This window comes from Lampris incognitus, chromosome 2 (genome assembly GCF_029633865.1).
Source record: "Lampris incognitus isolate fLamInc1 chromosome 2, fLamInc1.hap2, whole genome shotgun sequence".
NCBI classification, from domain to species: Eukaryota; Metazoa; Chordata; class Actinopteri; order Lampriformes; family Lampridae; genus Lampris; species Lampris incognitus.
In genome coordinates this window covers 5,534,430-5,551,183 of record NC_079212.1, presented here as the reverse complement: position 1 = coordinate 5,551,183, position 16,754 = coordinate 5,534,430, and the positions used below count along the sequence as shown (strand labels likewise).

The following is a 16,754-nucleotide window of genomic DNA, read 5'->3' as shown; positions in this document are numbered from 1 at the left end:
AGCATGTGTTACTGATTAAGTCATACATTGAATTATTCCTCCCCTCCCCTTTCTCCCCAATTGTACTTGCCAAATTACCCCACTCTTCCGAGCCGTCCTGGTCGCTACGCCACCCCCTCTGTGCCGATCCGGGGAGGGCTGCAGACCACCACATGTCTCCTCCCATACATGTGGAGTCGCCAGTCGCTTCTTTTCACCTGACAGTGAGGAGTTTCACCAGGGGGGCGTAGCGCATGGGAGGGTCATGCTATTCCCCCCCCCCACCCCCGTAGGTAGACGATGGTTGATGCTAGATCCAATGGGGTGTAGGCACGGAAGTAGACGTGATTGGTTGTTGCGTCAGCCAATAGACAGCGCGACTGACTGCCAGACCGACAGACAGAGCAATAGCTGGGCGAATAAGCTAACGTTAGTTAGCTAGCGATAGCAGTAGCGGTAGGGTTGGGGTTAGGGTTAGGGTTAGGGTTAGGGTTGGGGTTAGGGTTAGGTTTAGGGTTGGGGTTAGGGTTAGGGTTGGGGTTGGGGTTAGGGTTAGGGTTAGGGTTACAGTACAATCTGGCAATGTGAAGGTCAGTTGTAAGCTAGCTAGCTAAATGTTTCAGTGCGCTTCGAGGTTCCGCGCTGTCTATTGGCCGACGCAACAGCCAAGTCAATCAGGGCTAATTCTGTGCCTACACCCCGTTGCATCTAGCATCAGCCGTAGACGATCAGTATACCCTAGACGACCGTATACCCCGGAAGTGTTATTCCCGGAAGTGGTATAATGATGGTTAAGGTTAGGGTTAATGTGCCGATGGCTACTACTACTACTACTACTACTACTACTACTACCACTTTGCCGCCTACATGACAGTTTAAACACAGGCAACAACCGTTCAAAGTAGGCTGGAAGGACCCTTTAACCAACTGACCAATAGAGTTGCTTCTTAACAACTTCCGACTTCCGGGGTATACGGCTCGTCTAGGGTGTACCGATCGTCTACCTACAACCCAGTCCCCCCTCCCCCGAAAAGGCGCCCCGACCGACCGACCGACCAGAGGAGGCGCTAGTGCAGCGACCACGACACATACCCACATCCGGCTTCCCACCCGCAGACACGGCCAATTATGTCTGTAGGGATGTCCAACCAAGCCGGAGGTAACACGGGGGTTCGAACCGGCGATCCCTGTGGTGGTAGGCAATGGGAGAGACCACTACGCTTTGGACGCCCCACATCCAGATTTTTAATGTGCTGGACAGGGATAGAAAGCATGTGTTACTGATTAATTCATACATTGAATCCCCCCCCCTCATTTTCTCCCCAATCGTACCCGGCCAATCACCCCACTCTTCTAAGCCGTCCCGGTCGCTGCTCCACCCCCTCTGCAGACCCGGGGAGGGCTGCAGACATGTCTCCTCCCATACATGTGGAGTCGCCAGCCACTTCTTTTCACCTGACAGTGAGGAGTTTCACCAGGGGGACGTAGCGCGTGGGAAGATCACGCTATTCCCCCCCCCCTCCCGAACAGGCGCCCCGACCGACCGACCGACCAGAGGAGGCGCTAGTGCAGCGACCAGGACACATCCCCGACCCTGCTTCCCACCCGCAGACACGGCCAGTTGTGTCTGTAGGGACGTCCGACCAAGCCGGAGGTAACACGGGGATTCGAACCGGCGATCCCCGTGCTGGTAGGCAACGGAATAGACCGCTACGCCACCCGCACGCCCCCCTTAAATTATTCTTAAATTCTTACTGTTTTGGTAGGACTATTACTTTGACTTCGTGCTGGTCTGGTCTGGTCTGGTCTGGTCTGGTCTGGTCTGGTCTTGGTCCCGGCTGCTCAGTATGCGTGTAAGCGTGTTGGAAAGGTTAGCTCATTAACCGCCGCCTTCTGTCTTCCATCACCGCAGATCCGGGCCAGACTGTGGCGCTGCCCTGCGTGCATGTGTGTGAGCGTGTGAGCGTGCGTGTGTGTGTGAGAGCAAGCGAGCGCCCGCGCTCCCACATGGCCTCCATGCAGGACGGGCTGAACTTCACGGCTCCTCCCTACGGCAAGGTCCTGCTGCTGGGCGCTATCGCTGCTGCGTCCGCCTTCGTTGTCACCATCCTCATAGTGGTGCTCTGCGTGGGCTGCCAGAGGTGAGACCGGACACCGTCCATTGATGTTACACCACACCGCACGCACGCACACGCACGCACGCACACGCACGCACACGGTCACACACGCACACGCTCACTTGGCTGCGGCCATGCGCCCACGTGGACATCCCTGTTTGTGAATACACAAGCTTGCAAACTCCCACACACAAACATGCACACGCACGCACACGCACGCACGCACGCACGCAGGCACGCACACGCACACATGTACGCTCACACTTGCTTTCTGCATACACGAGCCTGCAGGCATGCGCCCGTGTGGACATCCCTGTTTGTGAACGCAAACTCACACACACACACAAACGTGCACATGCGCACACGCACGCAGACACAACCCACGAGTTACAAGTGTTAACCTATTTCGTATGACACCTCGTTTCTGACCCAGGAAGGGTAAGACGCACAATGTCCCCGGCGAGGGCGGAAAGCACAGACTCATGGACATGGTAGGTGAAGCCTCTGTACTACACCGCACCACACCACACAAGTCACTTCCAGACGAGACTTGCTCTCTACAGCACGAACCGCGTCGCTGTCCACGGTATAACTGGGTGCGTCTGAACCCCCAGGGCATACTCAGGCAGTCCAAGCTGCGCTCCATCAGCAAGTCGGACACTGAGATGAACAAGATGAACTGCAACGGCAAAAGTGAGTCCACGCTTCACACGCATCACCAGTCCAACTCCGCATGCTAGCAGCATTATGTACAGGGCACATGGTGCCAAACATGGAAAAGCTGCCCCAATAAATGTATGGCATTAGCAGTGTAGGTATCAGTGGCGGCTGGTGCTAACATTTTTTTGGGGGGGGGCGCTATTTAGCTTGACGCAGCACACCTGACCGCTGCTTTAGTGTCCACACAGTCACAGAGTTATTAAGCAGGACAACGTAGCCTATAGGTTTTATCAGGGTTGGTAGACGGTGGATGATTGACAGTCGAGACGAGGCGTCGTCGTGGGTGTGAACATGATTGACAGCCACGAGAATTGTCCGATCACATGAGATCAAAAAAACATTAAAACAATACCAACTCGCTGCCAATAAAAGCGGGCGTGTCTGGGGCAGCACAGAACTGCGCCCCCTGGAGAATCTGAAGAAACCAATCAGACGGCAGCCTCGGGTCACCTGCTCGCCACAAGTTTGAGGGCTTACATAAGGTATGGTATGGTTTGGCCGGCGCCCCTCACCCAGGAAGTATGTGTATTCAGACAGGAAGTATATGTATTCAGACAGGAAGTACATGTATTCAGACAGGAAGTGCATGTATTCAGACAGGAATCAAGCAAATACCGTTTGAACCAATATTTAACGCTGCTGACAGGCGCTCACAGACTGAAAAACACGTTTATTTCATCATTATTTGCGTCATGCAATTAAATTAAATACATGTTTAAGTAGATTTTCATCTCTTGATATGTGAAGGGGGCGGCGCCCCAGCGCCCTGTACTGGCCAGCCGCCACTGGTAACCGCACCAGTAAATGTATGGCATTAGCAGTGTGGGCATTAGACTGGGTGTAAATCATTCACTGTTGTGTGTTGACTGTGAATTGCTGTTTATTTTCTTATCATTAGAAATGAGCGAGGTGGCAGCTGTTCCTGCTGGTCCACAACAGCACTACGTTATCCCTGACCTAGTATGAGACCAAACGGCACCTCATCTTGTCTCTCCTCTTTCTCTTTGCCGTCATCGCTTCATCTGCGTTTAGAAGAACCACATATTTTGTTTCATACAACAAGATTCAGGAAGTCCGGGTAGTGCAGCGGTCTATTCCGTTGCCTACCAACACGGGGATCGCCGGTTCGAATCCCCGCGTTACCTCCGGCTTGGTCGGGCGTCCCCACAGACACCATTGGCCGTGTCTGCGGGTGGGAAGCCGGGTGTGGGTATGTGTCCTGGTCGCTGCACTAGCGCCTCCTCTGGTCGGTCGGGGGCGCCTGTTCAGGGGGAACTGGGGGGAATAGCGTGATCCTCCCACGCGCTACGTCCCCCTGGCGAAACTCCTCACTGTCAGGTGAAAAGAAGCGGCTGGCGACTCCACATGTATGGGAGGAGGCATGTGATAGTTTGCAGCCCTCCCCGGATCGGCGGGGGGTGGGGGTGGAGCAGCGATCGGGACGGCTCCTAAGAGTCGGGTATTTGGCCGGAAACAATTGGGGAGTAAATGTACCCTTCATGTCTACAAGTGGTTCCAGTCGTTTCCGTCGGTATTTGTGAAGGTGGGAATCTTTCTCAGCAGACGCGGAAACCAGAGAGAGTCTCGACGAATCCCGCAGCGTCTCCGCTGACACGGACTCGGGAGCGGCATAGAAGGAGGAGTCTTTGGGAAAAAATGCAACTCTTAATACGCAACAGGCCGCACTCTCCATGTGATAAATGATTATGTCCACAGTTTTATTGTACCAGGGAACAAACAGCCAAACCTTCTCGGCTTGCTGCCTTTTTCAGAGTCTGACCCCAAAAAACCCCAAAATCGAATCCTACTGACAGAGGCTTGGGACTACCCCTAGTGACTGCTCGCCTTGTACGGCAATTAAATAGAACGGTAATATGGATGTGTAGCTCGAGAACGCCGATCCCCAATTCGATACCGATGGAGCAACACCAGATTTCCCCTGGAGATAAGACCCCAGACTTTATCTATCTAATCATTAGGCGTCTCTGGACTGTGGGAGGAAACCGGAGCCCCAGGAGGAAACCCAGGCAGACACGGGAGAACACGCAAATTCCACACAGAAGACGACCCCCGAGGTTGAACTACCCCGGGGTTCGAACCCAGGACCTTCCCGCTATTCCCGTGCCTGCGTGAGTTTCCTCGGGGTGCTCCGGGTTCCTCCCACAGTCTAGAGACGTGTAGGTCAAGGGGGATCGGCCCTACTAAATTGTCCCTAGGTGTGAATGTGTGGGCCCTGTGACGGCCTGGCGGCCCGTCCAGGGTGTCTCCCCACCTGCCGCCCAGGGACTGCTGGGATAGGCTCCAGCATCCCGCGACCCCATGCGGTTGGGATCACGGATGGATAAGCATTGGTGTATTTTACGGGGGCAGTGCACAGCAAGCCCATTCCTGTCATGTGCCAGTTAGCCAAAAAGACCCGTTTCGATTCAGACTGGCTCTAGGTCCATATTAGTGCCTTCAGTTCGCTTCTTTCGATGAAGAGACTTCTTCACATTCACACATATTAACTGAGCGGCCACTTAGCACGGGAATGACGTATATGATCAAGTGTTTCATGGTGGGCTTTGGGTTAAGTGGGCCATGCGGGTGGTAATAGCAGCCTCTATGTGCCCTGCAGAGGCATCTAAAAAGAACCGTCCAGCCAGCATGGACCTCCTGCTGCTGCCCAGCCGCCGGTCTAACTCTGACCTTCGTTCTCAAGGCAGGCAACTCCCCCAGATCCCCCCCGGAGGCGGAGAGGACGGTGAGCACACGTACTCCGAGGTGGGCCGCCGCTCCTCCGCCACGCGCACCGACGACGCCCTCTACGCCATGGTGGGCAGGGCCGGGCAGACGGACACCCCGGCCCCACCGGCTGTGCCCGCTAACACGCCCGCACCGCCAGACCCGGACGGGGACGGTGTGGAGGGGGGCCTCCCGGAGCCCGAGGCCCAGGTCATGTCTCCCCCGCACCCGCAGGAGACGGCCGAGTACGCCTGCGTCAGGAAGCTGAGGAAGGCTGACAAGGCCCCGCAGAAGAGGGACAGCGGCACGGACATGGGGGAGCCGCCGGCGCCACCTCCGCGCCACGCGCCGCCGTCACATCCCGCGCCCCCGCCGCCGCACCCTCACAGCACCAAGTTGCCCCGTAGAAACGTGGAGGCGTACAACCTTCCGTCCTTCCCCAAGGTTGGTAAAAGGAAAACCAGTTCATATGTTCTGTCGTGTTTCATTTCTGGTCTGCTGTGTTTAGAGCGCGTCCACGCTAACATGGATGAATTAGGAAACGCAGTTTTCGGGCGTCCGGGTGGCGTAGCGGTCTATCCCGTTGCCTTCCAACACGGGGATCACCGGTTCGAATCCCCGCGTTACCTCCGGCTTGGTCGGGCGTCCCTACAGACATAATTGGCCGTGTCTGCGGGTGGGAAGCCGGATGTGGGTATGCGTCCTGGTCGTTGCACTAGCGCCTCCTCTGGTCAGTCGGGGCGCGCCTGTTCAGGGGGGAGGGGGAACTGGGGGGGAATAGCGTGATCCTCCCACGCGCTACATCCCCCTGGTGAAACTCCTCCCTGTCAGGTGAAAAGAAGCGGCTGGCGACTCCACATGTATGGGAGGAGGCATGTGGTAGTCTGCAGCCCTCCCCGGATCAGGAGAGGGGGTGGAGCAGAGACCGGATCGGCTCGGAAGAGCGGGGTAATTGGCCGGATACGACTGGGGAGAAAAGGGGGGGGGGTGGAAAAGAAAACGCCGTTTTCATGGCGAATATAGGTTTTCCATTCACTCTGACTCACCTATTGGACGTACCCAGGTCAGCTGAGCCGCCATGTTTACACTGAGGTCACATGACACCCGCACGGCAGCGTTTTCAAAACGCTCCGTTTTCAGTGGCCAAAAACACAGTGCGGAAGAAAAGCCAAAATGGGGAAAAAAAGATGCGTTTTTGTGTTTATCCAGTTTAGTGTGGACCTCTCTCGCTTTTACAATAAAATTCAAAAATAAAGGGCGTCCGGGTGGCGTGGCGGTCTATTCCGTTACCTACCAACACGGGGATCGCCGGTTCGAATCCCCGCGTTACCTCCGGCTTGGTCGGGCGTCCCTACAGACACAATTGGCCGTGTCTGCGGGTGGGAAGCCGGATGTGGGTATGTGTCCTGGTCGCTGCACTAGCGCTTCCTCTGGTCGGTCGGGTCTTCTGTTCGGGGGGGGGGGGGAGTGGAACTGGGGGGAATAGCGTGACCCCCCCCTCGCGCTGGTGACTCCACATGTATGGGAGGAGGCATGCGGTAGTCTGCAGCCCTCCCCGGATCAGCAGAGGGGGTGGAGCAGCGACCGGGGCGGCTCGGAGGAGTGGGGTAACTGGCCGAATACAATTGGGGGGAAATTTCGACATTAAGAAATTGTCATGTTAGCATGTTAAATTTAGGTCTGAACAACATTCAAAATCACAGTATAAACCTGCCAGAGCCACATAGCAAAGTCGGCCAGCTTGGCTAAAACTCTCGTTGCTCGGTGGGAAATTAAATTTAACAAGCTCTGCCTTTTAATGACGACTGTTGCAGGAAAATACTCGACTCGCGTCTGAAAAATCATATAATTTAGTGTGACTGAACCACTACTTGGCCTTACGTCTCCCTCTAAAATGCCCCCATCGTTGCGTAACCCCTATATTCTGGCCACGACTCAAAAGCCGAAGCCACGCCCACGAATACGTCACTTTCAGGCGACAAATGTCCCGCTTGTTACTGCCTGGCGACAAACAGACCAACCCGCTGGCACGGCACCGTTAATGTCTTCTTCCTCCAGCCGCTATTCAACACTAGCATTAGCCGCTAGCATTAGCCGAGAAGGACGCTGAATATGGAGCTGCCAGGTGAAGAGGAGAAGAGGAAGGCCAAAGAGGAGGTTTATGGATGTGGTGAGGGAGGACATGCAAGGTGGCTGGTGTGACAGAGGAAGACGCCGAAGACGGGAAGAGATGGTAACGGGTGATCCGCCGTGGCGCCCCCTAACGGGAGCGGCCGAAAGTAGTAGTCGTAGATTAGCCGCTAGCTACACAGTGCTCACGCGGCAGTTGTCTAGTGAGCCTGTGGAGGCTAGCTAGCAAATTTGCAGAACGTCCTTCATGTATTTCGGTAAAAGAATTACAGTAGGCTCTCATAACAGTCACACTTGATCACAGATCAATGCACATACGTCCATAAAACACTTAATACGCGTGCATCGTATTTTCAAGTGGTTTATAGCGTTTCAATTCGCCGAGAGGGACGGAGCAAAGATTCCGCTCACCGCTCTCGTCACCCATCGCGAGAGAAGGAACGAGAGTGACGTTTACAGCGATTACAGCCAGTGCCAGCTAACGCCGTAAGAGGGCGCCAGGAATACAATAAAACTTTTCTATAATTAAAGGTCATTAGGACATTACTCCCTTGGACATCCATTCTTTGCGGATGAAGCTTTCGAAGTTAAAAGTGGCACGTATTCGGTGAACTAATGCCGCTCCTTTTTATTCTTAGATGCTTAATTACAAGTCATACAACCCATACAACCACATAGGTCGTTTGTTCCTACCCTCTAATACCACCCACGGGAGCGTTTCCTAAATTGGCGCCCCTACCGGCGGCAGGAGATAAGCCACAGATACTTTTTGCCTCTGTGCATTGTGGGGCCACTCCACCCCCCCCCTTGGCTCGTCGCATTTTGATTGGTATAATGAAGGTCAAAGGTCATATGATGGCGAGGCACCCGAGACACCAGATCGTCGTTATTTACACGACCGCTAGAGGTCGTTTAGCTTTAAAACGTAACTACAGGTCGTAATAAGCTGCTTGTACAAACAACCTATGGGACGTTTTGTGGTGGAGGGCAGTTACTGTGTTGTTTTGTTCAACATTGTTCAGCCCTAATTAAATGTCAGTACTGGACCTTTGAGGGAACTGTGCCTTTACTGACAGAGGCGTCCCGGCTCCTCTTGTCACCGCCAGCGGTATGAATAACAACTCATAAAACACGAGCATTTGACCCCAGCAAACATCATCGACACACATTAGAAGGTTTACATTTAAATTGTGCATAATAATCGGAAGAGGGTGATTTGTGCCAGAGGCAAATCGTCCTCATGTGTTACCTGACTTGTTTTGTGCCATCCAGATCCCATCCAGATCCCATCCAGATTACATCCAGAGCACAGGTAACAAGCAAGGCATCTGTCCTGCCCGAGGCCTTCACTGGCATTGCTTCATGGCTAAACGGCTTTCACTCGTGTGGGCTGGAGGAAGTGTGAAAGTAATGAGAAAATCAATACCCCCCCCCCCCCCCCACTCTGACGTGTCCAGCAGCTGTGAATCTTCTTTGCGGCAGCTGGTTCTCTATGGGGACCGAGTCTGACTGCAGCATGCCGGATGGAACTGAACCGAGCTGACGATGAGAGGTGGCCTGGCGCTGAAGGTGTTTGAAGACACACGAGGCCTGCGTCGTGTGGTTGGAGCTCAGACAGCAAAATTGCTGTGGCCCGGACCCGTCCCGCACCCGACACTTTCATCCGGCCCACATACCGCGTGGAATGATGGCACTTGGGCGGTCCGCTCCTGTTTTTTACCAGATGTGGGCCAGAACCAAGCCATGGCAATACCACATGTGCCACATATTGGCCAAAGGTGGCCCATATGTGTTTTGTGATATTTGGGCCATATTCACCATTTACCACACGGGGTCACTTCAGGGTCACATCCAGATCACATGTTGCCCAGAGCACCGCACCTTTGCCAAAAAAGGCCCACATGTGATTTGGCATATTTGGGCCATATTTGCTATTATACATGTGGGCCACTTCAGGCTCACATCCATTTTGTCAGGGCCAGAAGAGGACCATCAGCGCCGCATCATCGCCTGAAGTGGCCCACATCCGGATGCTGTCTGGAAAGAGGGATCTCCTGTTGGCTGTGGAGGCGTACATATTAGCTCCACGTTTGATAGCGGAGTTGGTTTTGAATGGAACCACGGTGGTGAAGTGTTAGCAACCTATTGGTTCAGCCGTTTGCAGGCTTCATCCAGAGTGTCCGTGGTGTTTGTGGCATTGCCAGTGATGGCAAACGTCTTTGAAATGTCTTATTTTTTCTAGGGGGGGGGATCCCAAGGGGAATCCCCTCCCAATTGTACCCAGCCAATTACCCCACTCTTCTGAGCCGTCCAGGTTGCTGCTCCACCCCCTCTGCCGATCCGGGGAGGGCTGCAGACCACCACATGCCTCCTCCCATACACGTGGAGTCGCCAGCCGCTTCTTTTCACCTGACAATGAAGAGTTTCACCAGGGGGGGCGTAGCGCGTGGGAGGATCACGCTATTCCCCCCCAGTTCCCCCTCCCTCCCCGAACAGGCACCCCGACCAACCAGAGGCCTCCTAAGATAGGGGGCAAAAGTGTATGGCCCTTTTGCCAAACCAACCATTAGTCCATCTTCTGCACAGTGTGCATGGTGTGCATGGTGTGCACCCCCCCCCCTCTTATACACAGCGGCGGTGGCCTGCACAGCAGACGGCCCCACATGCACGAGGGAAACTAACGGCACACTTGTAGGGTTTTGCAGACGTGACCATTTCAGCCATTTCTGCAGTTCTGGGTGAATTCAGTTCTGTGATCCAGCAGAGGTTGGAGTGACTGAGACACACATTTGAATAGGACTGTATATATATATATATATGTGTGTGTGTGTGTGTGTGTGTGTGTCAGAGAGCGGGAACTTGAATGTCAACCCAGCACACCGTGACGTGACTGACTATGCAGCAGTAATAAGGTGTAATAACACAGACATGTTAATAATCTGCTTTGACACGTTCCACTCATTGATCAGCACAGTCGAGTGGGGGACAACAGATTAACAGAACGGCAGCGGCCGCCGCAGAGGGAGGAGGAACAGCTAGCTGGCATAAACAGGGCGGGTTATGTGTTTAAGTGGTGCATATCCCCAAACAGATTTGCATTTCATCAAATGACCGCTGACCAGAGGACAGCTGGTCTGATTTCTAACTGCTGTACAGCACGTTTTTAATCCGTCATTGTGCAGGCCTCAGGTCAGTGTTAGTTGTTTTTAAATACCCTCTATAATCAAACGTGACTTGGCCCGGCAGACCTTGGGCCGTCAGGGGTCCATGCGGGTGTGGGTCCACTTTGAGTATGACCTGGTTTTGACCCGACTTTTGAGGTGAGGGTACAAAGAGCAGGGTGTGGAGGTAACAAGGTTTGCTTTGGGGTCAAATGTGCTGGAGAGGAAGCTCTGCGAGGGCTTTAGGAGGTGTCCCAGATAGCAGCATCGCTGTGGCCCGGACCCGTCCCACACCCGACACTCTCATCCGGCCCACATATGGCGTGGAATGATGGCACTTGGAAGGTCCACTCCTGTTTGCCAGATCTGGGCCCGAACCGAGCCATAGCAATGCCGCATGTGCCACATATTTCCCAAAGGTGGTCCATATTTGTGTTGTGATATTTGGGCCATATTCACCATTTACCACACGGGCCACTTCAGGGTCACATCCAGACCACATGTTGCCCAGAGCACCGCGTCTTTGCCAAAAAAGGCCCACATGTGATTTGGGCCATATTTGCTATTATACATGTGGGCCACTTCAGGGTCACATCCAGACCACATGTTGCCCAGAGCACCGCGTCTTTGCCAAAAAAGGCCCACATTTGATTTGGGCCATATTTGCTATTATACATGTGGGCCACTTCAGGCTCACATCCATTTTGTCAGGGCCAGAAGACCACCGGTGCCGCATCCTTGCCTGAAGTGGCCCACATCCGGATGCTGTCTGGGGTTAAATAAAATATGTACGAGGAGGTCTCGGTGATACCGCGGGACTACCGCTCTCACCAAGGCCGTGGGCTCCATATGGCCGTGGCAGCGTGAGCGCACGCGCCGGTGATCCGAACTGGCGATGGATGTAATCCTTTACGCCCCCCTCCGGGCGACGGTGGGATTTCATTTGCTGCCCTGTTTGAAGTCGGCGAGGTTGTCGCAGTTGCTCTGACCTGCGTTAAAGTACAACCCCCCCGTGCACGCCACCGCATGCGTGTGCCCGGCCTACACACCATGCTGTTCACCTGAGACTGTTTCCATGAGGATGATGTAACACGGTGAAATAGTCGAATCCCGAGGATGTGGCACATGCAGCACAGGGTTGCTGAGACCCGTTTGGTGCACAGGGGTTTTGCATCTTGAATCAGGCTCACCTGCAGATTTCTTCCCAGACAGCAGACACATCTGGGCCTAATCTGGGGCACTTTTGGTACTTACGGCTCAGTTACGGCACTGGCAACTGTTGTGTGGGCCAGATGTGGGCCAGATGTCATAAACCGGGCCTGACTTGGGTTACGGCACATACCATGTGGGCCAGATGTGGGCCAGATGTCATAAACCTGGCCTGACTTGGGTTACGGCAAAAACTATGTGGGCCAGATGTGGGCCAGATGTCATAAACCGGGCCTGACTTGGGTTACGGCAAAAACTATGTGGGCCAGATGTGGGCCAGATGTCATAAACCGGGCCTGACTTGGGTTACGGCACAAACTATGTGGGCCAGATGTGGGCAAGATGTCATAAATCGGGCCTGACTTGGGTTACGGCACATACTATGTGGGCCAGATGTGGGCCACATGAGGTGGACCTGTGGCTGAGTTGAGGCAGCCTCACTCACCCTGAGTCAGCGCCGTCATTCAAGGCCAAATGTGGGCTGTACGATACCTGCAGATGTGGGCCATATTTGGGCCAAAGGTTCGTTGCTATCTTGAGTTTTTGTACCCGTTACACTTCATCTTTATTGAGATTACTATGTGGTTGTCGGGCTCTCGGGCTGCCAGATTTCACCTTTTCAATATAATCTGTACAATATATGTCCTGCACTTTGTTCATGCTTACAAGTGTGTGTGTGTGTGTGTGTGTGTCGGGGGGGGGGTTATGGTGCACCATACCCACAATGTAAAAACTTATTTGATCAAATGGGACTGCATCCATTTAATCTGTGCTTTGCTAATCTCCTGACAGGAAGCAGTGTTTATGGGGAACGGGGAACAGTACATTTGGAAGCCTCCAGAGGACGATGACGTCATCATACCCCAAAACAAAACGTTAGGTCCGCTGAGCGCCCACACAGTGGAGAACATACAACCTTCTGCTGCTGCGGTAAGCCCGGGTTGAAGCGGTTAAAGGGCAAGTTTGTCAATTTTCAACCTTATTTCATGTATTAGCACTTGCCAAAGCTGTCTCGCCGCGCCACAGCTAACTGTCTCGCCGCGCCGCGCCACAGCTAACTGTCTCGCCGCGCCGCGCCACAGCTAACTGGCTTCAGGCTGTCATCCACTGACGTCAGTAGATGGCGGAAGACGTATCAAGCAGATTGGCTGAGATGTTCATTTTCTAATCTTCACCTCTGAGAAACTCTGGCACAACACATTCTGGCGTCCGGGTGGCGTAGCGGTCTATTCCGCTGCCTACCAACACGGGGATCGCTGGTTCGAATCCCCGTGTTACCTCCAGCTTGGTGGGGCGACCCTACAGACACAATCAGCCGTGTCTGCAGGTGGGAAGCCGGATGTGGGTATGTGTCCTGGTCGCTGCACTAGCGCCTCCTCTGGTCGGTCGGAGCGCCTGTTCGGGGGGGGGGCTGGGGGGAATAGCGTGATCCTCCCAAACTCCTCACTGTCAGGTGAAAAGAAGTGGCTGGTGACTCCACATGTATGGGAGGAGGCATGTGGTAGTCTGCAGCCTCCCCGGATGAGCAGAGGGGGTGGAGCAGAGACCGGGACGGCTCGGATGAGTGGGGTAATTGGCCAAGTACATTTCGAGAGAAAAGGGGGGGGGGGGGGCTAGACTTACGAGACATGGAGATTATTGGTGGCAAAATTTCCCTTTAAACCCTCTGCAGATGTGTGTGTCTGTGTGTGTGTGTCTGTGTATGTGTTTACATATGTATACAGTTTGCTTTAGTTTGTTATATTCAGATACCGTTTGGTTTGACCGAAGGTGGCAGAGATGTACTCCAAGGTGTGTAAACCAGGGAAGAAGAAGAGAGCTGTGCCGGGGTCTCCACCGTCCAACCCCGGCTTCCGGACCTTGGGGCGCGGTGACCGGGATCGAGACAGGGATGGAGGGTTTAGCGTGGTGGTCAAACCACAGACCTGGGCCCCGCAGGAGGGCAAGGTGGCGGGCGGCGGGCCCCTCGACGAGCACTGCTACGAATCCATCGGGACGGAGGAGTGCGACCCGGCCTACGAGAACATGGAGGGCGGGGGTGGCTGGAAGCGGGAGAGACCCCCCAACACCTGCGCCACCCTGCGGCCCCGGCGGAAGAAAGCCCAGCAGCCCTTGCAGCAGCAGCAGCCGCCGCCGCCGCCACCCACGCAGCAGACCCCCAAGTTACAGCACCTCCCCGCCAAAGCCCTGCTGCTGCCCGGGGAGAACCTGTACGAGAGCATCGGAGACCTGAAGCAAGGCTCCGCTACGTCCAGCACCACCACCATCTTCACCTTCAACGATGGCATGGAGATGTACGTGACAGGGCTCTGAGGTGGCGGCCACAATGTGACCCCCCCATCCCCCATCCCCATCCCCCACCGCCGCCCTCCTCCTCCCAACATATGGAGCGACGTTCATGCTCACTCATGCATACTGTTTACATTGAAAAGTCATGACATCACGCCTGTCAGAGGCTCCAGGGGCCTTAGGGCGGTAATGTTGATGGTCGATGGGTTATGATGACCTGGGCTGACTTACTTCAGAGGGTCCGATCTAGAAACCGTAGGAGGTCCGATCTAGAAACCGTATGAGGTCTGATCTAGAAAACGTACGAGGTCCGTTCTAGAAACCGTACGAGGTCTGATCTGTGAACCGTACGAGGTCCGATCTAGAAACCGTACGAGGTCTGATCTAGAAACCGTACGAGGTCCGATCTAGAAACCGTACGAGGTCTGATCTGTGAACCGTACGAGGTCCGATCTAGAAACTGTACGAGGTTCGATCTAGAAACCGTACGAGGTCCGATCTAGAAACCGTACGAGGTCTGATCTGTGAACCGTATGAGGTCCGATCTAGAAACCGTACGAGGTCTGATCTAGAAACCGTACGAGGTCTGAGCTAGAAACCGTACGAGGTCCGATCTAGAAACCGTACGAGGTCCGATCTAGAAACCGTACGAGGTCTGATCTAGAAACCCGTACGAGGTCTGATCTAGAAACCGTACGAGGTCTGATCTAGAAACCGTACGAGGCCTGAGCTAGAAACCGTACGAGGTCCGATCTAGAAACCGTACGAGGTCTGATCTAGAAACCCGTACGAGGTCTGATCTAGAAACCGTACGAGGTCTGAGCTAGAAACCGTACGAGGTCCGATCTAGAAACCGTACGAGGTCTGATCTGTGAACCGTACAAGGTCCGATCTAGAAACCGTACGAGGTCCGATCTAGAAACCGTACGAGGTCTGATCTAGAAACCGTACGAGGTCTGATCTGTGAACCGTACGAGGAATCCAAAGGTAGTGAATGATACATGAGCACAAGACCATTGCAGAGAAATCTGTGGGTGATAGTAGCACTTCTATTTTATTGATACTTGTGCAAAGCACAATTTAAAAGAAAGGCCTAAAATTCTTCCTCAATTTAAGCGGGTAAAAAATAGTACAGTTTTATCTGGGGCCCAAGCAGGGCCCCTGTTTTAGGGAATGAGCACAGCATTGTGTGAACTCCTTCAGTAGCACTTAGTCCGTCTCGGACAGGCCTTCCCTGCAGTTGGTCAAGATTTGATTAAGGAGGGGATTTAAAGGATATCTAGCAAGGAATTACTAATCATAACACTTGAAAGCTCAGGGACCAAGAATTAAAAAGAAAAACATTATAAAAAGAGTTCTATGTCGAAATTGCACGCATTTTGCATTGCTCCCGAAAGCTTCGACTAATTTTGACCACGTCTGACGTGTTGAAAACCAGACCGAACATCTTCGCCTCCGTCATGTTTCGTTTCACACAACGCGGACTGAACACTGTCTCCACTGCCGTCTGTAAATGAAGTATTTTACTTTGTCGATCCTGTTTCTGCACTTTGCCTGCTACAAGTTGCATGCTAAAATAAAAACAAAACAAAAAAAAACAAACCCAAAAAAGTCAAAAAATAAACTAAAAAAAATCAAGCACTGTCACGTGGTACCTATATGAATGGTTTATTTGTTTATTTTTTTCGACTGTTGTTGGTTGTTCAGTTAACTCCTCTGTGTGTTGCTTTATTTCTGTCTAGAAGCGCAGTGTCAGTTAGAGTAAGGCCTGCCTGGGCGGGGCAGCCGCGGGGGGCGGGGCAACCGCGGACTGGGCGGGGCTGGGGGCGTGGTCGTTCCTCTCTTCGCCTGCACGCCTGCTGCACACGCAGCACAGCGTAGAAGTGAACTGCTTTGGGGAAGGGAGGGGGGTTCGTTGGCGGAGACGGTCCACGCAACCCGGTCGGTCGTCCAAACCGCCTCTGCGTCGTGGTCTCACACTGAACCCGCTCGGGTGCGCCTGCACCCCCCCACCCCCCTCTCGTGCAGCCTTACAAAAGCTTTGTAGAACTGATGTGTAATTAGGCAACCTCATGTCTCATTGTCACTCCATGGACGGACATCCTCTCGCTCCTCTTCGTCGTCAGTGCCGAGACGCGGCGAAGAGCAAAAGCGACGCCATCGATCACGGAAGAGCATCGGCCGAGGAGAAACCCGCCGGAACCTGCATCCGGTCCCGGACTCTGCATCCGGTCCCGGGCTCTGCATCCGGTCCCGGACTATAAACGGCGATTTTCCCCATTCGACCAAAATATCCCCAGCAAACGATGTGATTATACTGTATGTTGATGAAACGTGTATGTACATGACAAAAGAGAAAGAATAATAAATATATCATCGGTGTGAAGAAATCTATCTTTTACTAATATGTTTGATCGTGTTTTGG

General features: G+C 53.7%; 1 protein-coding gene across 1 annotated transcript; it reads left to right on the top strand.

Moving 5' to 3' along the window:
- The first annotated feature begins 1,986 nt into the window (after positions 1–1,986).
- Positions 1,987–14,353, top strand: si:dkey-70p6.1 (uncharacterized protein LOC570575 homolog). The gene is made up of 6 exons (XM_056301964.1): positions 1,987–2,120; positions 2,530–2,587; positions 2,711–2,744; positions 5,434–5,984; positions 12,833–12,970; positions 13,811–14,353. The coding sequence occupies exons 1-6, from the start codon at positions 1,987–1,989 to the stop codon at positions 14,351–14,353; spliced, it is 1,458 nt and encodes a 485-aa protein (XP_056157939.1).
- The last annotated feature ends 2,401 nt before the right edge of the window (positions 14,354–16,754 follow it).